At 37.0% G+C, this 26720-nt stretch overlaps 1 protein-coding gene across 1 annotated transcript in view; it reads right to left on the bottom strand.

The window, feature by feature from the left end:
* Window positions 1–26720, bottom strand: part of MDGA2 (MAM domain containing glycosylphosphatidylinositol anchor 2) — a 791668-nt gene that overhangs the window by 373067 nt on the left and 391881 nt on the right. The window contains exon 3 of the mRNA XM_004436360.3: window positions 12104–12278. Coding sequence (XP_004436417.2) covers window positions 12104–12278 — 175 coding nt within the window. The remainder of the gene's footprint in view (window positions 1–12103; window positions 12279–26720) is intronic.

The following is a 26720-nucleotide window of genomic DNA, read 5'->3' as shown; positions in this document are numbered from 1 at the left end:
ATGGATTCAAGCCTTCCTCTTCTCTAGAGATGAAATAAAAAATTATACCTTGAAATTGATGTTGGATAAAATCTTGAATTTATTATTAAAAAGATGCCTTGTGGGCCGGCCTGGTGGCTTAGTGGTTAAGTGCGCGTGCTCCATTACTGGCAGCCCGGGTTCGGATCCCGGGCGCACACCGACGCACTGCTTCTCCGGCCATGCTGAGGCTGCGTCCCACATACAGCAACTAGAAGGATGTGCAACTATGACATACAACTATCTACTGGGGCTTTGGCGGGGGGCAGGGAAGGAGGAGGATTGGCAATAGATGTTAGCTCAGAGCCAGTCTTCCTCAGCAAAAAGAGGAGGATTAGCACGGATGTTAGCTCAAGGCTGATTTTCCTCACTAAAAAAAAAAAAAAAAAAAAAAATGCCTTGTGATTATATTGCAAATTAGATAAGTCAAAATACTTGTTAATATTTTAATGCTATGTACAAAATAACTTTTGATAAAGGTTATGAAAATACAAATAAGTCAGATATATTGCTTGTTCTTAAAGCTAAAATCTACCTGTTCACTTTTTAGAGTAATGTACATCATACCAAGTTAAACACTTCTCTTTATTGACTTGTGCCCTTTTGAGTCTCCTCAGAAGCAAACCCGGAGACAAAGACTCAATGCAAGCAGTGCATTGAAAAGTGTTTCCAGAAATACCAGGAGGATATTGGGGAAGTGAGGGAAAAAATATAAAGGGTATATTACTAAGCTAGTAGCAACCGTGAGGACTTAGAACTTAATTTTCCTGAGGAACTTCGGGAGGCAGTGAAACAGTCTCTCTAAGTTACCCCATCCAAGGAGCATGGGAGCTGGGCTATTCACACACCAACTCTCACCAATAGTTTTTTGAAGGATATGGAGGTGGGAATTAATTTGTCAGAACTTCTGCCTACTGAGAATACAGGCAGAGTAGACTCTGGAAACCCAGGAATGTCTCCAGGAAAAGAATTTCAGGTACATGCATTTGGAAGTCACTTCAGCGCACACAGAAATAAAGAGTGAAAAGAAGAGACCACAAGGCACCAACAACATCTACTGAGATAGTTGATCCGGGAAATGCTGTAGTTTTGGTAATCTGGACTCAGTGAGATCTTTCACATTCTCCATCTTTACATATGAAGGAACTGTTTTTAAATATTAGCTCTGTGATTACCTAATCTTGGGGTTAGAATAAAAAAGGAAATCAGATTTCAGCCTCTCTGTAGGAATCATCCTTCACAGATGAATATTTTCTCATTTTTCTTAAACAAGGCTAAACTAATATTTAACTTTTAAAATTAAATTTTGGGGCTGGCCCTGTGGCCTAGTGGTTAAGTTTGGTGCATTCGGCTCAGCAGCCTGGGTTCAGTTCCCAGACGCAGACCTACACTGCTCGGCAGCCTTGCTGTGGTGGCAACCCACATACAAAAGAGAGGAAGAGTGGCACAGACGTTAGCTCAGGGTGAATCTTCCTCAGCAAAAAAATAAATAAAATAAATTTTGTTTGTCTAAAACATATTGTAAGTCAAATGTAAAATTGGACTGACCCAATTTACTAAACTGGTCTCCTTAATAACAACTACTTCTTCACACATCAGTTGTAGCAACTTTAGACAAACAAAAACTGGATTCTTTTCTGATGGATAGAATTTAAGTGACATATTATAAAAACCAAGAATCAGTCACAGAATGAAGTTGGCATATTGGTGTTATATTCTTCCATTGAGATAAAGTCCAACCCCTCTAGTTTCAGAAAAGAATGGGAGAAATGAGAAACCAGAAAATGGTCCAGCTTCAGAAGACATTAACATTAACACTTTGTGATTCAAAATCCTTCCATCATGTGGCACCAAAAACCACTGGGTCCTCAGGCCCTTTGCTGGAGCTTCTGTGAGCAGAAATAGGTAAGTCAAGCCAATGTGTGAAGAATTAAGTGAGATGTTCCAGGCACTCAGCCTGAGTGTGGCACAGATCACTTCCTCTCACATTCCATTGGCCAAAACTAGTCTCATGACCCCAGCTAGAAGAACAGAAACTGGAAAATAGGGTTCAGCTGTGTATTAAGGAAAGAAACAGTGGTTTAGTAAATATCTCAGAAGAGTCTACTACATGATTAATAGCCTGAAATTTGGAGGTGTGTTTCCAGCACAGCATATTAAAGTGGTTTGATCATGGTCTTGCCTCCAGGGAATATTTTTAGCAATGAATTAGATGAAATATAGGAAGCAATAATATTTTTAAACAAAATAGAAAAATACAAACACTGAAATGAATAAACAATAAATGAAATTCTACAAATGTATTTTAAAATCTTAACATATTTATGCACAGATGAAAACAAAATGAAATTACACAGGAATAAATATAAGATTATGCCTTTAGATTAACAATATGATCAACTGCACAAAAAATGTTAACAGGATGTCAATTTTCAAATACCTGTTTAAAAAGAGTTTTACTACATGCTAAATATGTCAAGAAAGTAAAATAGCATTGATTTAATTTTTTTAAGAAGCCAAAGCAATTGTAAGAATTCAAGTTTCTTTTTTCTTTTTTTTTTTGTGAGGAAGATCAGCCCTGAGCTAACATCCATGCTAATCCTCTTCTTTTTGCTGAGGAAGACCGGCTCTGAGCTAACATCTATTGCCAATCCTCCTCCTTTTTTTTCTTCCCCAAAGCCCCAGTAGATAGTTGTATGTCATAGCTGCACATCCTTCTAGTTGCTGTATGTGGGACGCAGCCTCAGCATGGCTGGAGAAGCGGTGCGTTGGTGCGCGCCCAGGATCCAAACGTGGGCCGCCAGTAGCGGAGCGCCCGCACTTAACCCCCAAGCCATGGGGCCGGCCCTCAAATTTCTTTATTATAAGGATAATACTTCCCATTTAGACTGTGTGGGTCAGCTCATATCTAGAGTAAAGCTGTAGATTAGCTTTACTAAAGTTTTGGGGGAAATATTGACAAAATTAAGCATGTTAAAAGAGTCCACTAGAAGGTAAAATGTTTGGAAAATGCCTGATATAAAGAACAATATATTAAGTGGAAATAACGAATCTGTGAACAAAGGTGCAGGGAGTCAGAATGCCTCTGTAGGAATATTCATAACAGCTACATGAAACAAAGAGAAGATATATGTTTATATACCAAAAGTTATAGGAAAGCCAATGCAATTTTTAAAAATCTACAAACAAATGTTGCAAAAAAAATTGAGCAAGCACTTAAAAAATAGCAAAGGGCTTGTTAGTGAAATTACATTAGCAGAAGCTAAGTACACTTTATGTAAGACTTTGAGCACAAGAAACCAGGTGCTTTTAAAGGAATGCAATATATATCTTTATCTGCTTGTTCATGTCTAAGATTACAGGAATTTCAGCATTCCCAACATGATATCAACATGGTCCCTGACTTGGTAGGAGTCTCTATACACTCACTGTAGTTTTCCTTGAAGGATATTTTTTTACTAAGTTCTTTTATTAGTAACGCTAACACTATTTGGGAATTACATTGGTCATGTGCCCCATGAGTAAATAAGTCTGATAAGCAAGCATTCTTCATCTGCAACATACACAAAATTGCAAAATTCTGCCTTGAAATTTATTAATAGGGCAATTACCATGACAGCCACCCCTTTTTAATAAGCATTGTAATTACCACATCAAACATTATTAAGACCTTCCAAACCCAAGGCTGATGTTTTGGGAGGAGTGGTGGTGGGTGAGAAAATTATGCCTAATGAGATTGACTTAAGGGATTAGTTTTCTTGCTACCAGAATTCCCATCAGTCATTCTAGTCCTTTTTCTAAACTTTGTTATCCAGAAGACACGTTGATGGGTCCAATAAAAATGAACTCAACTCATTGTCAATAATTTTTAACTGTGTAGTTTATAATTTTTCTTTCTAACACAGGTAAATTGTATTTGGGGAATAAATTGACAACGTGTCATCCGAATCTCCTGCTAATTTCTCAGGTGAAAATGTAATAAACAAATCTAACAGACAAGGACAGAAAAAAAAATTCACTGCTTGTTCTGAATATAATGAAATGCAGCAATCTACCTAAGTGAAATTAAAGTGGGGAATATGTTTCAGAAAGAAGAAGGCTTACAAAATGTTTAATGGATATTGGAAAAGATTTGTCTCATGTGAACAGTGTCTGCACACGTGAGAACTTATTAAGCTAATGCTTCTGAATTTAATTTCTTTTTGAATTAAAAATAAAGTTTTAATCAAACCCTAACTGTTAAAGTTGTATTGACCTCTATTACCCTGTGAGCAATACAGTCATGGCCAAAAATAAGTGGAAAAATAAAGAAAACACCTTCTCAGAAAATTGTTTAAATGCTCTCAAGAATCTCAAGGTAACAAATATATTTGAGTATGGTAACTTCAAAGTCTGCGAAGCAACTTTTTTTTTACATAGAATATACTCTCTTCCTCCAAAGATGGATTTAGGGGCTCCTGGTGCCGGGCCACTGCTTCTTAGAGAAGGCAAACGAGGCAGTATTAGTATCAGGAGAAGGCCGAACTTCACTAGTAATTCTGAAGTCCTAAAATTATAACTCTTTATCTTATATCTTACATGAATGGCATATAATGATTCACTGTTCTGGAAACACTAGCAGTAAAATTTCAACCCAATCTGACAGCCCGTCTTTCAAATTAAGCTTACATTCTTCGTTTAAACCCACCATCTTAGTCACTATTCCTCCAAATACAGTTCACTTAACCTCTCTTCTGTGCCTTTTTAACCAAACTGCTCACTCATTATGGATGTAAGTGTGAGCCTCATGTTTTCATAGGCTCTCCTTCTCCCTCAGATTCCATGGGGATGATGTAGGGGCAACGCAAGTGAATGCTGTGACACATCTAAGGAAACCTGAGCTCAGGAAACTTCCAATCTTAAAAGGTCCGGCTAGCAAATCTGCCCCATCTCTGCCCCTAGGGAGACATTACATTTATTACCTGGTCAGAAAACAAATCTGCCTTCTGCCCTGGAGTCAGACACCGTCTCTAATGGCCAAGGCTGTTTGCGATACAAACATCCTTGAAAAAGAGAGTTCAGGACAAAAACTGCCAAAAGACATGTGGAAATGCCAAGGAGAACCACCTCTCATAATCCTGCTCTTCAAACTACAATGTAAACCCTACTATGTTACTCATGAGAGGCCACAGTAACCTCCTGCTCCCAGCACTACATGTTCTGTGCCATCTGACACATCATTCACGTTGTGTGGCATCGTTTATGTTATTTATCTTATTGCTTAATTCTTATATTCCATTTAAATGAATTCTGTATTTCCTGTTGTCTTTTTAAGTAGTTTAAACTCAGTGAAGGTGCAACTTGTATAACAAACTCCTTTTCAGCCTCACAAAATTTCATGGAACTATATTTTGAATAGCCACTCAAATATTTGCTGAATGAATGAAGTATAGTTAAAACTTACTGTTTTTAATGTTTCATCCTAACCAACATGTAAACACATGGTAGTGAAGATTAACCCGAGAGTTTTACTCTACCAAGTTTGGGGGAAAAAATTAGAATGTGGCACCAACATTCCCTACGCTATTGCCTATCCTTTATATCTTTTCAGTCAACTTTATTTAGTATCAAATATCAAGGAATATCAATTCTTATGAAGAATTACAGAAAAGTGTGAATATAAATCTAATCTTAAGATTTAGAATTGACAATAAGCTTCTGATAAAATTTGGAATGAAATTCGTTTTGACTTCTAGGAGCTTAATAACAAGGACCTCCAAGGCAAAATATTCAAATCTATATTTTATGAATTAAAAGTATCATATTACACACGCACATAGTTTAGAAAGCCAAATCATTATACAAAACACAACCTCAACTATTTCCAATACGCAGAGGCAACCTTTTGTAACCTATCTCTCACCCATTCTTGGTTTTGTCTTCATATGTCTGAATGTTTAACTGTTACTTATAGATTTTTTCTTTCATTTTCACATTGTCCTACTGATTTCTTCCTGTTGAAGAGAAGCCTTTAGCTCTCTTATATTAACACTCTCCCATCCTCCTTTTATCCATACTATACTTTTGGTTAAGTCGAACGTTGTTATTATTATTGACTATGCAAGTAGTTTTCACAGCTGAACCTTGTAATGTATTTCAATTACTTCTCATTTCACATAACTTTTTCTTTGCCTTCTGTTAATAACACCCACATTTTGTTTCCCCAATTTGTATGCATCTATTATCATCATATTATTAAGCTTTCCATGAGAAGTGTAAAATTCCTCTCTAAAACATCAGGTAACTCACAGGTTGCATCTCTTTCCTGAAATCATCCCTCACAGCCCCCTTTCTTCCAGCTTCTGTTTGGTTGCTCTTACGGCCCAATTCACAGCTGTCAGCACAGCATCTTGCTTCATCAGCATCCGGGGATTCCCTTCTATATTATCCTATCCACGATCTCTTATTTATTTATTTAATTTTTATTATATCTCTTCCTCTTTCTTGACATAATTTCTAGTTTGAGTGGGATTTATATAAAAGCAGTGTCCTGAGAAAGAGAACATAGCAGAAAAAATTTGGAAATCTTATAGGTCTAAAAATGTCTTCCTTCTTTGATATTTGAAAAAAAAAAAATGTCTTGCTGTGTAGAAAATTCTAGTTTGGAAATAATATTCCTTCAGAATTTCAAAAGCTTTACTCAATTGTCTTCTAGCTTCCTCATTTCCGTTGAGTAGACCTGTGCCATTTTGATTCCTAGTACTTTATATGTGACCATTTTGGCAAAAATGAAAAACTCTTTGGAAACTTAAGACCTTCATTTTGCTCCTATTGTTTTGAATTGCATGTTGATGTGTTTTGGTGTGGACCTTGCTTACTCCACTGTGTTAGACACCCAGTGGGACCTTTCTAATTGAAAACATATGCCCAACTTTGATACGAAATCTTCTTAAGTTTAAAAAAAATAATTTCTTCACCTCTCTTTTCTCTGTTTGGAATTCTCATTCAAATGTTAGATCCGCTGGATGAGTTCTCTAATTTTCTTCTCTTCTCTTTCTTGGTCCATCCCTTTGATTATTTACTAAAATTCTGTTTTACTCCTGTAAGATTTCTTCATCCCTTCTACTCATTTTTATGTTATCATTTTTAATATTCTAGGAATTCTCTGAAAATTCCTTGCTTTCAGTTTCCTGTTCTTGTTACATGAATGCAATATTTTCTGTTTATTTTGAGAATACTAATTAAAAATATCAATTATTGTGTTTTATTTTGTATTTTGGTCCCCTGAATTATCCTTGTTTCCTGAATTCTTTTTTGCATTTCTTTGTCTTGGTTTCTCTCTTTTTTGTTAGAAGATGGTCTCAACATCTGGTTAGCTGGTAGTAAACTCACATGGAAGAATCAGTTATAAAAGAGCTATTGGTAGCTCTGTTGATCAATAGCAGGCTTCATTGTGAGTGTATCAGCTGGCTGTTTCACCAAGGTCTCTACTTGGCAGGATCTGTAGCCCTTTTTCCAGAGCTCATCAGTTTTCACAGACAGGAATTCTCCAACATTTTGCCAGGAAGGCATTCCCAGAACCAAAGGTGAGAAGGGACTGTGACGATCATGTCAACTTTCCCTTAATAACCGTGATTTAACTAAAATATGTTGCCTCTTGTTTTTGATGATTCCAGGTTTCTGAGTTGAAAGTTTCTCTGGATCAACATCTCATAGAAATAAATTTCTCCTCTTCTATAGGGATTGACCAGTGGGGGAAGGGAGGTAGTCAGGCACTGAATTGTGTGAAATGTGGAGAGAGATCTGGGTGTGTAACTCTTCTTATCTAGAAGGCTTTCAACCAGTTCTTCTGTTTTTAGAATAAATTACACTATCACTCTAAGAGCTAAGTAGTGTCTCCAATTCCTGATCTTTTCAAGGATTCTAGAGCATGAGTAAGCCTAGTTCTGGCCTCCACACTGACAGCTTTGATTAAGCTTTTTTCAGTATGCTAAGCAGTAGTCCTTTCCCCATCTGACTCTTTTCCATCAAAATTGTTTTTCTGTCATCTCCTGCCCCATCTTCTCTAGCCTTGTCCATGGGTGTTTTTTTGTTATTGTTACCGTTGTTTTATTTCCTGACCACGGCTTTAGCATGGATTCAGGGAGAATGCATGAAGAATGCATATGTTTAAAACAGTCGATTTAAGTAGAAGTAGAACTAATTCTACATGTTTCTCCTAAACATATAGCCGCTAGCTTGCAGACTCTCAGGAGCTATTTCCCAGCAAAAGAAGAATTGTAATTAATTAGCTTTTGATCAGAAATATTTGTATAAATGACTAGGTCAGATTTTAGGAGAAAAATTAAATCATTACATGGTTATGAAATCTGCCGGTTTATAAATACAATTTTATTAAGGAATTATACTTCCTAGAAGGCTTGGAATGCTTTTAAAATTCTTAAAAAATAAAATGATAAGTCATATAAATTGAAGAACCTAGTATATTTTCCCAAAATAGTAACACAGAGAAAATAGTATTCTTGATTGAAATAGTAAAAAAAAATAAAAATAAATTGGTAGTTGTTTCTAAAAACCTACAGGGTCCAATTTTTTTACTACAAGAATTTTTAAAAATTATGTGGGAAGAAATTGCTAATTCAGATTAATAAATTTTCCTAAATTGATCAAAATGTTGGTGTCACAAATATTTCAAAATGTCTATTCAATAAAAATCACCTCATTTTATATCAATCAGCATTGTAGCAAGTTCCTATTCTGAAACTAAATTTTGTCCTCTACATAATGAGAAGTTAGCACTAAATTTTATTTTAGGTCGGTATGAGATCTAAAGTCTAGAAACTTATGATCAGAACATAGATTTTAATGAGAGATACACATTTTCACTATTATGAAAACACTCCAGGACTACTGATGGACATAAAATTAATATTTTATGGGGCACTTTTTAGGGACAAACTATCACAAGGGATTCAAGACTAAATTCTAATATTATTTATTACAATTGTCGTTAAATCCAAGCCATAGTCTGCCTCAGCTTGTTGTTGCAAATATGATCCTTACCTGCAGATATTTTTGTATTTCATATTCTACGCCCACCCTGTGTTCCCAGTTCTACTGATGTTGATGAAAGTTCCACTTGTGGAACCAGTTTAAAAAAGGAAGTAGAAATCTGCCGTGCAGGTGATGATTCTAAAACCATGGCTCCAAACAGGAAAATCGGTCCTACTGTTTTTTAGCATTTTCTAAAATAGTTAAAGCGGATGTACCTGAAAGAAAGTTGCTCACTTGTTTATGGTTTATAAACATGAGTATCCATTTAATTACAGTCCAACATCAAATAAAAATCCAAGCACAGAGGAATCTTAAGACTGCAATCCAAATTTAGACAGCAAGGCTTCCCAACTTAAATGCAGCATTAATATGCTAGTCATGTTCTTATTAACAGTGATAGAACCAGTTTTAAATTATCAAGATTCATGTAGAGAAAACATCCTTGAACCTAAAACTGTAGTCTTCAATCAGGGTTATATTTGGAACACATGGATTCCTCAAATAGGCCTGGTTGTCTCCATTGTGAGGTATTCTTATCAGTTGAAACATGTTCGAAAATTTACTAAAGAAATGTACTTATCCAAACCTTCAAGAATAGGCATAACTACTTAAAACACATGCCTAGATCCCCATAAGATCTTCTCTGGAGCTGAAGGTAAGGCATTCCCTGGAAAATGTATATTAGAGAGATGTCACATTTATTCATAGAGTCTATAATTTAATACATTATTTTCTCATATAATATAATTTTAGACAGCTTTCCAATAATTCTTGACCACCAAAACAGTACTGAAAAGAGCACTACGCTATGGTCTGCATCACAGCGACATTTCACTTAAACAACACAGAACAAGACGTCTGTCAAGTCCAAGTCGTGTTGGGAAAATCCCAAAGGCAGTCACAGAAGAGGAAGGGAACTAAGCTCATGCTTTCCGGCACAGCTGTGTGAAGGCGACACAAGCCTTAGAAGAGTAACAGGGCCTAGGGAAGCTGGAGGGAGCAGAGCTACTGTTTCCACCCAAGGGTGCAGAACTACGATGCTGATGCACAAGTCAGCCTGGACAGCGAGAGACAGAAGAGATAGAAAAGTGCGGGTATAATGCAGAATAGTCCTGGAAAGGCTGTGTGGTCAGAGGAGGAAGAAGAATATTTTTTTAAGTCCTTAAAAATGTCATTTCCCCCTTTGTATTTGATTTTCAACCCAGCAATATATGTTTTTTTAAATTATTATTATCAAACCTATTGTGGTGGCAACGCAAGTCACAATCTCTTATTCAAAACCTTTGGGGACTGTTTTTTAGAATATTTCAGATTTTAGAAAGATAATACAGTTCATATACCATGTATTCTATAACACACCCAGCAGGGTCTGTGTTGATACTGTGTAATCAAACACGTTATTTCCTGAGCTAAACAGGATTCTTCATACAAAGTAGGGTAAATTAAGAGTATAAAGTCTTTCCTATTTTTCTATTCGAGTCATTTCAGGTCACAGGATGCCACCAAACTAGCTCACATCAGGTTTTGCTGAAAAAAGTTACCAATAAAACCCAACAAAACAAAACAAAACATACCCATTCTACTTTCAGAACATTTTAGATTTTAGAATTGTGTTTAAAGTACTGAAGTTGTATATTTTAAAAGTTCATGACCAAAACTATAATAACAACAAAAGCACAGGTATGCACTCTAGAAAGTTATATTGTAGAAGTGTTTAATTCATTTAAATTAAATTTAGTTTAATTTAAAATCATATATGAACCAAAATACTAAAAATAGTATTTTTTTTTTTTTTGGAAAAAAGTATACGCAACTGGAAATATCTGATGAGTGGAAGGGGGCCCAGGGGCTATCCTGTGGCTGGGAAGTGTGGGTAAGGCCAACCTGTGCACCAATAAGGACAGAGAGAGAACCCGGGGATGCAGGGGCCTGAGTTAACGCCAGCGGACACCTAAGGGCTATAAAATGCTCGAGAGAACGGGACATGGACTACTTCTCTCTCATCCTCTCCAGGAAGGGAGCAAGCGCCTGAATGTGGAAGGTGAATCACAAATGAAGCCCTGTCACCTGCTTCTCAGTCACCTGAATAATTACATGAGACTCAGCACAGATCTGATAAATAGATCAAGTACAGTTGCAATCACTGTCCTAACTATGTGACACTTGTCCTGCACTGAAAGAAAAGGAAAGGGGGAAGAAAAACAGGTAGAAAAACAGGAACTCCTCATCTGTTACTTATGTCTGAAAAACTTTAAGGAGAGAAAACAATCCTTTTATTCTAACACTAAAGAGTTAACAATTAAATGCAAGTTCTCAAAAAAAGACAATGGGTTGATGGATAAACCTGTACAAAAGACCAAATCGAATGCAGACCCTTAATTTGTCTTGGTGGGGAAGAAAGTAAGGAGACCAAGAGGATTTTAAATGTATTTGCTAACAGCAACAAGTGGAAAAATGAGACCGAGAACAAAAATAAATCAACAAACACTTTCCAAATGGCACAGCATTGCCCAAGGTACTGATTACTTTCCAAAGAGTTGGATCAAAAACAGACTGTACACAGAGATTTTGGTCTTTCACAAGCCAAGTCAAATAGCTCCACTTAACGTGATGCACATTTAAAAAATAAGAATAGCGGAAATCCCACATAGGTAAAATTAGTGAAATAAGTTACAGTATTTACAGCATGATCTTTATGCAAATATAAACATGCATTTATATACTTATATAAAGAAGCATGTACACTCAACACTAACAGTTATTGGTGGGATTTTAGTAACATTTAATATCTTAATCTGTTTCTTAAGTGTTCCAAAATGAATATGTATTATTTTATCATAAAAATTATCAAAATTTCCAATGCAGATTCTTCAGGAAATTAATGAGCTATCATTATCTTATACACTTTTCTTTCTCAACTAAATAGAATTTATTTTTTGGAATAAACCATAGATTTTCCCAATGGACATAACAATAAAAAAGAGATCTCAAGGTGCAGGACAGAAGAAATCCAAAGTAGACTTGATTGTGGTTTTCTAGGAAATTTACTTACAGTACACATCCACTCTGATTGACTTTATCGCTGGGGACCCCAAGCCATTCTCTGCTTTACAGTAATACCGGCCTCCTTGGTGTCGCTGAATATTTGTAATCCTCAAAGTCTCATTGAAGACACTCGAGTCTTGGAATCTGTCAGAGGCACTTCCTGCTGTTTTGGTCCACCTGATCTGAGCAAGCATCAACAAAGATTGTTACTTTAGGTTGGTTCTCTCACAGAAAAATCTAATAGCACTTACTCATTTGAAGAGTTTGCTTTCAGAATTGCTATAATGCCATTCCCGGCAAGTTACTGAAAATGAAAAAGAAAAATTGATGCACATCATTGAATTATAAAATGTTAAATGCAATGCCATCGTTGTATATTGGATGTAATTCTAATTCAATTGCATAGAATTCAACAGCAGCTTGATCAGTGTGGAGGGCAATATAAATATAACATAAAGGGAGGTAACTGTAAGTGGTGCATTGGAAATATGAATTAGTTTTTCTTTTTATTGAGCATTTAAAATTTTCTTTCTATATTTTCCAAATCCTGTGAGGTACTTTTTATTTATTTAGTTCAGGTACCATAGCAAGCTCTCAATTTCTTTTCGGACATGCTTCATTATTTATTTTAAATTCCCTATTTGATTTGGATAATTTAAGCATATTACTATGACGGCTTATTGAGATTATGTATAACTTTATACACCTGGTTGTTAAAATTTTTTTTTTTTATAGCTTTGCTGTAATAAGCCCACAAATGACTTGTCTGTTTTGATAATTAGAATTCACTTTACTTCAATAATTATTTTCACAAAATGTGCAAACTTTTCCAAAGAGAACATTTCTATTAAACTGCCAAAACACTTTGAATATCTACAACATTCCATTATAAACAATACCATTCTTTTAAACACAGCTGTGTACGACAGACCTAGTTTTTGCTAGAAGTAAAGATTGGCATTCAACTCAAATTTTGTGTATTTTAGTTTATAAAACCTGAACAAAAGGCACATGATGGTACTGTAAAGTGATACAAAATAGGAAACAAAAAAGGGTCTGGTTTTATTTCTCTCCTTGTCCCTGCTGTACAATAATTTTTTTGTTTGTTTTTACTTTTAGGTCGAGAAATGGCTGATAGAAATCCTCTGGTCAAAGAAACATGGAAAAAGGCAACTAAAGGCTGAGTCTTCAAAATTGAAATGCTATAATACTGCCATTATCTATGCTGTTTTCATATAACGCTAACTAAAATTTATGATCCAGTGACATTAAAAGTATCTTTAAAAAGTTCTCCAAATCATTAAAATATCAGTATGAATATAATCATGTTTGCCCTTAATTGTGAATATGAAATTTAATGTTGATTAACTCTATAAGTGGGACTGGGAGAAAGAAGAGGATGATAGTGAAAACATTCTCTTTAAAAAAAATTCTTATTTAAATTCTTATTTACACTTAATTTATTTTACCAGGGGCAAATATTGTGTTTATTATAAATAAGTTTAAGAGAAAGAAATACAATTCTGCAGTGAAACGTTAAGAATACGAAAACTAGAAAAGAATAGAGAGAAATGAAAATAATCACTTATGGAAAGTTTTTTCCCTTTTTTTCCTCTACTTTTTAAAAACAAATATTGAAAAGAAAATATTCCTGAGCCACAGAATGACATAAGTCTACTCATGGCAAGGGCTTACCAAATTATACGTCTAATTGATGAGAAAAGAAATCCCAGACATACAAAGAAAATTGTATAGGCTTCCAGGCAGAAGGAACAAACTGTGACAACGTGTCACAGCCTGCTCATTCGCTCACTGACGCTCCTCTGCTTCTATTGTAACTGAGCCCCAAATCATTCACCGGGCACCGGGCTGTCCAGCTCAAGGACAACACTTCCCGGCTCCCCAGGCAGCTGTGTTCTGGCCCATGCGTCTCAAGTAGAAATGTCCTGAGAGCGAAGCAGCGCTCCACATTTTGCTCATTTAGGCACATTTCCACTGGCTCCCATCTTGGACCATGAGCTGATTTGGAATGAGAGTCAAGCACAGAGAAGTGACAGAACAGAAGAAATCTGAATCTCTAACATTACAGGCTTGTACCTACCTGACCTGAACTATGTACAGCCCTGGGCTTCTACTCAGGAGAGAAATAAAATTCTATTTATGTCATACTTTTTGGAGGTTTTCTATGACTAACAGCCAAATTTAATTCTAATTGAAAAGCCTGGGGTGGTACGGGAGGTCAGCTTGTCTTCAAGCATTCTCATCTCCGACACTAAAAGCTCACAAACAGCGGAGCAGCGTCTGCATTTTCTGAGAAAGGTGGGAGCAGAGTCTATATCGCAATATCTGACAGCCAAGATCTCATTTATCTTAGTGTGAAAGAAAAACCTTCAGTGATACACAAACATTCAGTAACCTCAGGGTTCAATAACGCTGCCCAACAAAAGTACTTGAGACAGTATTCTAACCACCCAATGAATAGACTGGATCTGAGGCCTTGGATTTGGAGAAGATACAGAGAAGCACAGGGTGGTGAGCAGTTAATATTGATCACATGCATTTAATGAACAAGTATGTTTTACCTGGGTAATACACAATTTAAGAACTAAATAAAGTTTCTTAAAACCAAAAGGACATAGAATAAGGGGATTTGTAATCTCCTAGCAAAACCCAGGAGTTTGGAGTGGGGGTAGGACACTCAGAGGAGGTGAAACTCTTAACGCCTGTGGGAATGGAAGGAAGGGGGAGGAGAGAAGTAAGTTCTCTACAATCTCGAACTTCAGGAGAGTTGGAAGCAGAAAGAGTGTCTTTATGGGAGAAACACTAGGTATTTTGCTTACAAATAACAAGAGAATCATAAATGTCTGATTAAAATAATAGAAAAATGTACCATTTCAGTAATGGGAAGGAAAATGAGATAGAGTGGAAAGAATAGAAATTTGATAAAATGAGCAAAAATAGAGCAAAAGGAAAAGAGAAATACATAATTTTAAATAAATAATAACCATAGAGTAAGATGGAAAGAGTTGCATCCATCATAGACTAAATGGGAATAGATTGAATTTACCCATTACAAGAGTCTGTTAGACTGGATTTAAAAGTAACAAGTTTATATGCTGTTTACCAAATATATATATAATTTAATATATATATTAGAACAAGGTGACAATAAGAGATTAGAAACCAACATTGGAACAGAAGGCATGGACACAGTGGTAACAGGAATATGCAAACTAAAATCAATCAATTAATCAGGACTGACAATGTTTATATACAATAAGATTAAATTAAAAACAAGAAATTTGCAGGGGCCAGCCCAGTGGCATAATGGTTAAGTTCACGCACTCTGCTTGGGCGGCCTGGGGTTCGCAGGTTTGGATCCTGGCTGCGGACCTACACAATGCTCGTCAAGCCATGCTGAGGTGGCGTTCCATATACAAAGGACAGGAAGATTGGCACAGATGTTAGCTCAGTGCCAATCTTCCTCACCAAAAATTTTTTTTTTAAAAAAAGAAGAAATTTGCTATTTAAAACATTAACAGGGAAAGAAGGTCATTACTTTATGTAATGTTAAAAGTCATAACTAATAGCAAAAATATTTTGTCATTAATTGGTATGCAGTAAAATACAGAGCAACTAAATTTATAAAAGAAAATTAGAAATGGAAGAATTAGAGAAACCTGCAGTTGCAGTGGGAAATTCCAATACATCTCTCAGAACTAGGCAGTTCTAGGCAATATAATTTTTTCTATTAAGATAAAAAGTAAGTAAGACAAGGAGAAATTGAAAAATACAATCAACATATATGACTAATAAAAAATATGGAAAATCTTCCATCCATAGAATAATGGATTTTTTTCTTATGTCCATTAAACATTTACAAAAATTGATCATGTACTTGGAAGCAAAGAAAAAGAAAACTCTTAGCTAATTATAAAAGCAGAGAAAGTACAGGCCATGTTGTCTGGGCTTAATTCAATACAGTTATAAATAATCAAAAGATGGAAAATACATGGAAACCCAGTCATTGCTCAAAGAGAAAATTAAAAGAAAAATTGCTAACTATCTGGAAGTCAGTGAACAGAAAACCATTTCATACTAAAATCTATGAATACAGTGAAAGGAGTACATACAGGAAAATATAAACCTTAAATACCTTCCATATTAATGAATGAATGAATGATTGAATGAATAAATAAATAAAAGTACTCATCTACCTTATTTTAATTTAATGTAGGTTGCTGGCTCTACCCTAAACTACAGTCTGTTAATCCATACAAGTAGAACCAATTCATCTTTATTTTTAATTTCTCCCCCTGGAGAGTCTTCTGAGCCAGCCTGGCATAGGTGTGCAGAATGTCATTGGAGAAACAATAGAATGCACAGGAAGTACTATAAGAAAAACGTTATGGATAATTCAACTCTAGATCTCAGCTTAGATCAGTAGATAATCTACATGTATCTGCTGAATGAAAACATAAGACTTTAGCTGAAACTTGAGGGGCTGGTGGATATAATGGTGAGGACGAGTTCAACTGTAAGTAAAACAGACAGATTAACAGTGATTTATACAAGATGCAAGTTAGATTCTGTCATATAAAAAAGAATCTGGAGTGCAGCAGGCCAGGGCGGGCTAAATGGCTCTACTCAGGGACTCAGGCTCCTTAGAGGTGCCTTTCCTTACCATGTGTTGCTTAAGCTCAAGGTCCAAAATAGCAGCTAGGGCTCTAGCTTTCACCTCCCATTCCTAGGAGCAGGAAAGAGGAAACAACACAAAGGGCCTGCCCATTGTCTCCTACCGGAGGTTTCAGGATGCCGCCACATGACACTGCTGCCTATATCGTAGCTACGAAAGGCTGGGAAACGCACTCTTGGCCATGCATGGCACCGTCCCCCCACACTCTGCTAAAATCTGATGGTTCAATAACTCCGGTTCAATAAAAATGTCCAATATTTGGGACAGCTGCTAGTCCACAATGGGAATAAAATATAACCACTGTTCAGATAGGCTGCATTATTAAACATGATTGTGTTTAAATCCCATTACAATGACATTAAACAATCATTTTCATGAAAAAAAAACATGAACTGAAAAAGAAAGATACTAGAATTTAGAAAATACGTTTTTATTGTAACTCTCTACAATGTGAAGAAACAACACAGAGATCCTCTTAGGTTGCAGAACATAACATTTACCTTAGGGATATCCAACTCCCAAGAGAAAATTTTCTAGATTGTTTTCTGATATGATGATATTTCTGAAATATAATTGCTTGTATGTAGCCTTAAATAAAATCAGTGTTGTGAGATCAGAAAATGTTAGAAACCTGAAGCACAGAGCAAAGCCAGACCTGGCTGAATCCAAAAAAGGATACTGCAGAGATGCGACAAAGTCATAAGGACTTGGACCTTGACAGTGCTCAGATTTCTAGGTCCCCCCTTTAATTAAGGTCCAGTGAACAAGGATTTGTGAATTGAAGCTACATTCTATCAGTTGCCAAGGAGTTAGGCCATATACGCTCAGGTCAACCTGTAGAAACAGATCTGAGGTTTGCCCCCATTTTTTTGTACTTTGAAAGAAGATCCCTCATCAGTAAAAGAAAGCCAGAGAAAAGATACACATTGTCTGATCTGCTATCATTATCAGGATTATTTGCCACCAGAGCCTTTGAGAGCAAAACAAAGCCAGTTAAAGAGTGTCAGCCTGAAAGAGTATAAAGGAATATCTATGATTATTATTATTATATTATTATTATTAATTATATCATCTATGAGTGATTATGGGTAGACAGTGTTCATTACAGTTGTGAAAATTAAGATTATCATCTCATCCTGCACTAATATCAGGGAAAATTACAGAGGAAATATGTGCTCTGAGTTACTTAATACAATAAATGGAACTCTGAGTGGCACAGGACTCCAGACCATACAGGTTCAATGTTGAATAAATCATATCAGTCTACTCTACATTATAGAAAAATGTCACACTTGCTTCTAAATCTAATTTTATAAAACGAAGCACAATTGTCCGACAAAGCAACAAAATTTTTACCTGAAATTTTCTACACTTTATGCATAAAACACCATACTTTTCCAATGTGCCTAGAATACTAGAGATCACTACTACTACTGACATTACTACTACTGTTACTAACATCAATGTAATTTACAGCTTTAAAAGATTTCTACAAGTTAGAGTTGCTATCTGATGGATGCCCAGTGTGATAAGGAAGAATTTCTCAGAGCGTATAGTGCAAATAAGCAGCTTGGGGAATCAATAAAGAAAAGAGTCCGTACATCAACAAGGGGTCTTCTCACGGCCAGAGAATTGAACGGTGAAGGAGAGGGACCATTACTGCAAATGCTCTGGAAATAGAGGGAAAACCATGGGGTGAAGACATGGGTCTTTCTGAACACTAGGTATGCCTTAAAGCAGAGAAGTCTTGAGGTTTCTGATCTCAGGGCCTGCTGGCATCATTTCAAACCTAAGGTGACAGAGAGGGTACATCTTGGTGCAAATGCTTATAAATACAAAATGTTGGGGCTTAATAGGGATCGCCTCATGGAAGGGTTTTATTTTCCAGCATAATCAAGATATTGACCACGGACTCCAAACAACCAGTAACAGGACTGGACTTCTTTAAAAGTTTACAAAATGCTTTTCTCTTTTAGCATCTGATTTTTTTTTTTTTTTTATGGTGAGGAAGATCAGCCTTGAGCTAACATCCAAGCTAATCCTCCTCTTTTTGCTGAAGAAGACCGGCCCTGGGCTAACATCTATTGCCAATCCTACTCCTTTTTTTTCCCCCAAAGCCCCAGTAGATTGTTGTATGTCATAGTTGCACATCCTTCTAGTTGCTGTATGTGGGACCCGGCCTCAGCATGGCCGGAGAAGCGGTGCATGGTGCGCGCCTGGGATCCGAACCTGGGCCACCAGTAGCAGAGCGCGCGCACTTAACCGCTAAGCCACGGGGCCGGCAAACAGCATCTGATTTTAATCTCATGGCAGGCTTACAGTGTAGGAACATTTTTTCTCCCCATTTACAGCTCCAGTTCTTCCAGGACCGTGTGACTCTATGCCTCTGTACGCTGAGCTCCTTCTGACCTGAGAGTTCTCCGTTTTTCCTTCACTCACTGTCTAGTTCACTCCCTCTCATCCTCCAGAAATCATTTATTAGACAGCCCTCCCTCTCCCGTAAAGCTCGACTGGTCTGTCCTCTTTGTTGCCATAGCACCCTGCCATAGTCCCCTGTAGGAGGGGCTCAGCACACGTTCTATAAATTAGCTATTTGTATGTTGTCGGAGATAACCCGTGCTCTGCCTGCTTCTCTCAGAGCCCCTTCATCCTTCCTCAATGTCCCTCCCTACGATCCCTGATTCTAGAGCCCCTTCATCCTTCCTCAATGTCCCTCCCTACGATCTCTGATTCTAGAGCCCCTTCATCCTTCCTCAATGTCCCTCCCTACGATCCCTGATTCTAGAGCCCCTTCATCCTTTCTCAATGTCCCTCCCTACGATCCCTGATTCTAGAGCCCCTTCATCCTTCCCCAATGTCCCTCCCTACGATCCCTGATTCTAGAGCCCCTTCATCCTTCCCCAATGTCCCTCCCTACGATCCCTGATTCTAGAGCCCCTTCATCCTTCCTCAATGTCCCTCCCTACGATCCCTGATTCTAGAGCCCCTTCATCCTTCCCCAATGTCCCTCCCTACGATCCCTGATTCTAGAGCCCCTTCATCCTTCCCCAATGTCCCTCCCTACGATCCCTGATTCTAGAGCCCCTTCATCCTTCCCCAATGTCCCTCCCTACGATCCCTGATTCTAGAGCCCCTTCATCCTTCCCCAATGTCCCTCCCTACGATCCCTGATTCTCAGGGAACAAGGTCTTTGGGCTGTGGAGCACTTTGCTCTCAGAGGCAGAGTCATGGAAACGTTTGACAATTTCCTCCCTACCCAGCGGCCCTTAGCTGATGAAGGATTGGAGCGGATAGGAAAGCCCAGCTGCCTCGCCTCCAGTTAGGACAGAGTCTGAGGCATAATTTACACTCCAGAGTTCCTTTGCAGGATCAGGTTGAACCTAATTTCCTAAAATCACAGCCTGGCCTAGCTTCTTCTCTTTCCTCTCCTGCTTTCTTGCTCCATTAGTAGTTTCTCCTAAGAGCACTTTTTTTAATAATCACTTGCACAGGAATCGTCATCTAAAGCTCGATTTCTAAAGAACCAGACCTAAGACATAACTCTTTGGCCTTTAACAAACTGTCAGCTATCACAGCAAGGACCGTTCTTGATCTTGGTGTCTCCAGTGCAAAGCATGAGCCTGGGACACAGTCCTTAACAAAATCATTGCTGCTTGAGTGGGTTTCTAGCGCTATATTTCTGCCGACAACACAAACATAAATTAGACAAAATCCCCCTCCACAAGGCACCCACAATGGAATGAGTTTCAGTTAACTGAGATGTTGATGTTTTAATACACATTTCTTCAAATGAAAGCTGAGTCTACTCATCCACTTTCATCTGGAAATATGCACAGAGGGATTTTTATTTAAATTCTACAGTTTTTGATGAATTTATATTAATCCATCTAAATATTTTTCCCATTCCTCTTTATAAATACAGGATTATGTTTTGAACAAGGGTAGTTGAAGTTAGAGGAAATCACCAAATGATACCTTTCTAGTGTCAAAATTTTAAATTGTATGGAATTAGCAATTAGCAGTATTAGGACAAAAATAAACTTTGATAAATGGAAAAAAGTGAATTTATAAAGACAAATTCATTCAAGAGAACTGGTAATATTGGAGAAAAAATAATACAAAAATAAAGCAAATGGATAGGTGATGTGAGTTATGCATTTGTTTATCATAAAACCACCCAAGTTTTAGAACAGACTTAGACTACTAAATGAATCAGCAGTGCAATACAGCTGGTATAAAAATATCACTGTGTTAAATATACTCAAACATGATAGAAAGGTAAACATTTGACTTCATTTTTTATCATAACCTAAGGGTTACAATATTTCATATAAGCTATAGAAAAACAGGGAAAAATGTAAAAGACATTCTCCAAGTTTTTTCCACAGCGAGATGGAATGAGATTTGTTTACCTGCTTCCTCACTGGTCACTCCTTAGTCTCCCTTGGTGGTTCCACTCATCTCCCGGACCTCTGATTGGTTTAGTGCCTGAAACCTCCATCCTTTTGTCTCTACACTCATTTCCTAGGTCATCCCCTCCAGTACTTTAAGTACTATTTACATAACAATAACTCCTAAGATAGTATTTGTAGTTCAGGTCTCTCCCCTGAATCCCAGTCTCCCAGCACCACCATCTGCCCTCCATCTCCAATGTAACATATCCAAAATGAACTCTCGATCTCCCCTCCAAACCAGCTCTCACGGTCTTTCCCATTTTAGTTAATGGCAACTCCATCCTTCCAGCCATTCAGACCCAAACCTTTGCAGTCACCTTGATGAACAGAGAACATCAATAAAAGCACAAAATCACATTAATAATCTTAGTTCCAAAAAAGCCATACCAGATCTGTGATAGACTTTAAAATTTGTATTATAACTTGAGAAGTGATAACATAGTCACTTACTGAATTTTCACGTCAGAGGTCCCCAAGACCACACCTAGGTTTGACGACTCACAGAGGACTTACAGGACTCATTACACACAGTCATACTCCTGACTATGATATATTGCAGTGAGAGGATACAAAGTAAAAATTAACAAAAGGGAAACGTGTATGGAGCTTGGAGGAAAACAGGCACACGCGTCCAAGTCCCTTTCCTATGGGGTCACACAAGCGGCACTTAATTCCTCTAGTGTTAAATTATGACAACGTGTGAAATGTCATGTCATTTACCAGGAAGCTCATTAGAAACTCAGTGCCCAAGGTTCCAGTAGGGGACGGTCACATAGGCACTCTCCACCTAGCATATACCAAAATTCAGACTCCCCAAAATAAAGCAAGTGTTCAGTGTAAATCACATACTTTGCATAAACAATGTAGGCACAGTGAGCCACTACCATCCGATAGAGATAGGGACCCCCTTCCTGAAATCCTAATTCCCAGATGCCAACAAAGGGCCAACCTTGCAAGCAGGCCTTGCTAAGGAGAGTATTCTCAAGCCTGCTAGGTTAACTCTTTCTGCACACGTGTACCCTGTAGCAGAAGTGTTGAGTGGGCCTTCTGAAGAAGCGCCTTCCAAGAGAAGGGTGTGGGCCCGTTTATCCCTTTTCCTCCTTGCTGCCTGAAATTCAACTGTGATAGCTGGGGCTCCAGGATCCATCTCAGATGTGGGCCAACTCCAAGGAAGAAGTCATGTGCTAAGGATGGGTCCCTCATGACACCATGAAGCCATCATACCATCTCAATATTCTTGACTTCTAGATTTATTTTTTAGACAGAATTCATGCTTATCTTCTTTAAGCTACTATTATTTCTGCATTCAGTAACTAGCAGCCAAACACAATTTGTTATGAAAAAAATTAAATTAAGCAAAATATAAGAAATCTATTTTTAACAAATATAAGAAATCCATTTTTAATTTATGCAGACTCTATAAATAAAAGATCTGCTCCATTTTTCAAATGTGAGATAATGAAAGTAATACCCTTGAAGAAACAACTAGAAGAATCCAAAGACATAAACTGCATGCGTTGGAAATGCCATATTTAAAGCATCTAAAAGACTTGAGTGCCAGCTCATGAGAGAGAAAAATAAACTATTGTTTAAAAAATAAATAAATCATTAAACTGGGGGTTTACAACTTAATCATCACTATGTAATTTTTATGAAGAGGAAGGTGCTTAATGACCTCCAGTATGTTCCAAGCACATTTTTTTTTTTTTTTTGTAATTTGAGTAAATAAATAAAGGAGGGTTGTGAAGTTTCACTATAATGTTTCTTCCAGAATTTTAAAAGGTTTCTCTGATTTAAATTTAGCTGTTTTGTACTTAATAATCAATATTTATTTTACCATAAATTTTACAAGTTAAGGATGTTTTTAACCATTGCTACTGAACAGCTTTCAATCTTCCTTATGAGTTTCTTATGGGAACGTTTTCACTCTCATTCTCAGTCTCGTAGAAGGTGAAGCAGTAATTTCTTTAATGATTTTTTTATAATAGAATATAATCTAAATTAACAGTATTGAAGACATTGCAGAGTATTAGAAATGTAATAAAAAATAAATTGCTCTGTTCCACTCCAAGACAGCACTCCACTAAAGCTGTATTTAAAGTTATTCATAAGATAACCAAATGAACTTCTGCCATTTAAAGTATTTAAAAAACACCAGCACCCTTATAGAAAAATGACAATGTCTTCTTGCTTACAGGCTTGACACAGATTCTTGTAATTATGGTATTCCAGTGTTCTCCTAACAAATAAATTTAGCCAGATTGTGCCAAATAAATAATTCAGTGCAATTCTATTTCATGTTTTCTAATAATTCATCTAAAATACCAAAAAAAAAGGTTATATTAAATTGGTCTAAGAAAATATTTTAGAGTGAATTATCTGTCCCTCTGCATTTTTCTGGGCACTTTGAACTGGAAGGAGAAATTAACATCTCAATTCCTTTGGGGACATTTTCAATGTTATGAAGAAATTTTTACCTCACATTTTTCCCTTAAAATATTTGAGCAACTTTTAGGAAAACAAGAACAAGAACAAGAACATATTTTATGGGCACCTTGCAACACTCAGAGGTGCAAATGACCTTTATTCATAGCTGTCAACTTGGAACTTAAACTCGAGCACTCAGGTGATCAAAGGCTATCAACAAGAAGACCTGCAAAACTAAGCTGAGGCATTGACAATAATGTACACAAAAGAGGACCAATTTAAATGTTCAAGCAAATGGCCCAATTTCAGGACCCATGAATCAGAGAGTATTAAAAATAAACAAATGGGACTACATCAAACTAAAAAGCTTCTGCACAGCAAAGGAAACCATCAATAAAACAAAAAGACAACCTAACAATTGGGAGAAGATATTTGCAAACCATACATCTGATAACGGCTTAATCTCCAAAATATATAAAGAACTCATGCATCTCAACAACAAAAATCTAACAACCCAATTAAAAAATGGGCAAAAGACCTGAACAGACATTTCTCCAAAGCAGATATACAGATGGCCAACAGACACATGAAAAGATGTTCAAAATCACTAACTATCAGGGAAGTGCAAATCAAAACTACAATGAGGTATCACCTCACGCCCGTCAGAATGGCTATAATTAACAAGACAGGAAACAACATATGTTGGAGAGGATGTGGAGAGAAGGGAACTCTCATACACTGCTGGTGGGAGTGCAAACTGGTGCAGCCACTATGGAAAACAGTATGGAGATTCCTCAAAAAAGCAAGGATAGAACTACCATATGATCCAGCTATTCCACTGCTGGGTATTTATCCAAAGAACTTGAAAACACCAATGCGTAAAGATACACGCACCCCTGTGTTCATTGCAGCGTTATTCACAATAGCCAAGACTTGGAAGCAACCTAAGTGTCCATCAAGGAACGAACAGATAAAGAAGCTGTGGTACATATACACAATGGAATACTACTCAGCCATAAGAAATGATGAAATCCAGCCATTTGTGACAACATGGATGGACATTGAGGGTATTATGCAAAGTGAAATAAGTCAGAGGGAGAAGGTCAAATACCGCATGATTTCCTTCATTAAGTAGTAGATAATAACAACAATAAACAAACACATAGTGACAGAGATTGGATTGGTGGTTACCAGAGGGGAAGCGGGGAGGGAGGAGGGCAAAAGGGATAATTCGGCACATGTGTGTGGTGATGGGTTGTAATTAACATCTGGGTGGTGAATATGATGTAATCCATGCAGAAATAGAAGTACAATGATGTACACCTGAAATTTATACAATGTTATAAACCAATGTTACTGCAGTAAACAAAAATTAAAAAAAAAAACAGTATATTAATGTTGCACACAGTTGAAACATTTCAGCTGACTAGATTAGTGCCAGGGTTAAATACTCCAAGAATTTATATTTAACTTGTTTCAATTTTGAATAAAGCTTAGAAAGGGAAGACATGGGAACTAATATCGTGTTGGATTCTGTACTGGGCTCTTTTGCATAACTGTCTTCATAACAACCCTATAAGTAAATATTGTTATCCTCAATTTACAAATGACTAAAAGGAGATTCAGAAAGCTTAACAAACTTTCCTAAGACCATACAATTAGTAAAGAGTGGTTCCAGGATTTTAACAAGCATCTGTATGACTCTGTATTTCTACTAAAAACAAGCAATATTTGTTAAGCAAATGCTTTATTAAGACAACTCATTTAATCTTCACAACAATCATATCCATTAGGTACTATCTCATCATTTTACAGATGAGAAAACTGACGCTGATGATAGTAAAATGAATTGCCCAAGATCCCACAACTAGTATATGGGGGAGCTCCAGTGGGGGCCCCACTCTTTCTGAAGTTAGAGTCTGTTTTTAGTCTCATGTTGGTGTTATTAACAGAGATTGATTCTGGTGGCTTTAATTCAAGTAGATCAAAGAACCTTCCTCCAAGAACAAGTGAAAATAGATGGTTGCTTTACCTCTTAGTAAAGGCAGCACACACTATCCAGCTTATCGACCCATTGTAACATTTCTTAGAAATATTTATATTTCTACCAGAATATTTTTCCTAATTGAAATGGAGATGAAGAGTAAAGTAAAGAGTAAAGATGAAGAGTAAAGAGTAAATTGATAGGATATAATTAATCTTCAACACTTTGGTAGCTTCAAGATATAAATCTTCAATAGCAAGTTACAGATTTTGACTTTTGTCCAAATATAGTAAAGATCGAATGGGTTATGGGGATAGGTGGATGGGAAATTGTCCCATGTGATTGTCCCATATGACCACAGGATACAGTTCACTGGTTGCTTACCCTCTCTTCCACCTTTTGGCTAGGATGCCTTCTTGTAATTCAGAGGCTAGAAAGCTAAAAACTGCATTTACCAAACTCCCTTGTACTAAGGTTGCAGACAGAATTTGGGTTTTACCAATAAGAATTCAGAAACAAATTAAGTGGGAAGAGAGGTATTTTGTGAGGAATCAGTTTTTGCAAGTAAGAATTACAGTAGGCCTGGTTATGAAAAAGAAGCAACAGTTCTGGAGGGGCTTTCTTAGTCCTTCGATTACAACGAAGGTACATTTTTCTTGAAGCTAAAGGCTGGGAGAGCAACTATGTGATTCTAACAGAGGAAGCAGTTCCTTCGATGGCAAACGCTGTGGTGTTATTTTGGAGTCGTTCCTCTAAGCCCAGCCTTATGGCCTTTTGCAGCTCTTGCAACTAGCTTTGTAAGGAATTAATTACCTAGATTAATCCACTGATGCTTAAGCTAGCTAGAAGAGATTCTCTTATCTGCACTTGAACCCCGACCAATACATCACTTTTCTCCTCACTCTCACCTGCCAGGTTCACCAGGCAGAGCATAAGTGTAATGTCAGCACTACTGTGTCACCTCGGGGGCCTCCGTCCTCCGGACGCATGCTGCTCTCCTTGGAATTACCTGTGTTTGTATTTGCTGGAGACTATACCATTTATTCCATAAATATAAATGAGC

The sequence above is a fragment of the Ceratotherium simum genome, chromosome 3 (genome assembly GCF_057802395.1).
Source record: "Ceratotherium simum simum isolate JZ-2026a chromosome 3, ASM5780239v1, whole genome shotgun sequence".
Lineage (NCBI taxonomy): Eukaryota > Metazoa > Chordata > Mammalia > Perissodactyla > Rhinocerotidae > Ceratotherium > Ceratotherium simum.
The sequence above is the reverse complement of the archived record's forward strand: the minus strand, read 5'-3'. Positions and strand labels throughout refer to the sequence as shown.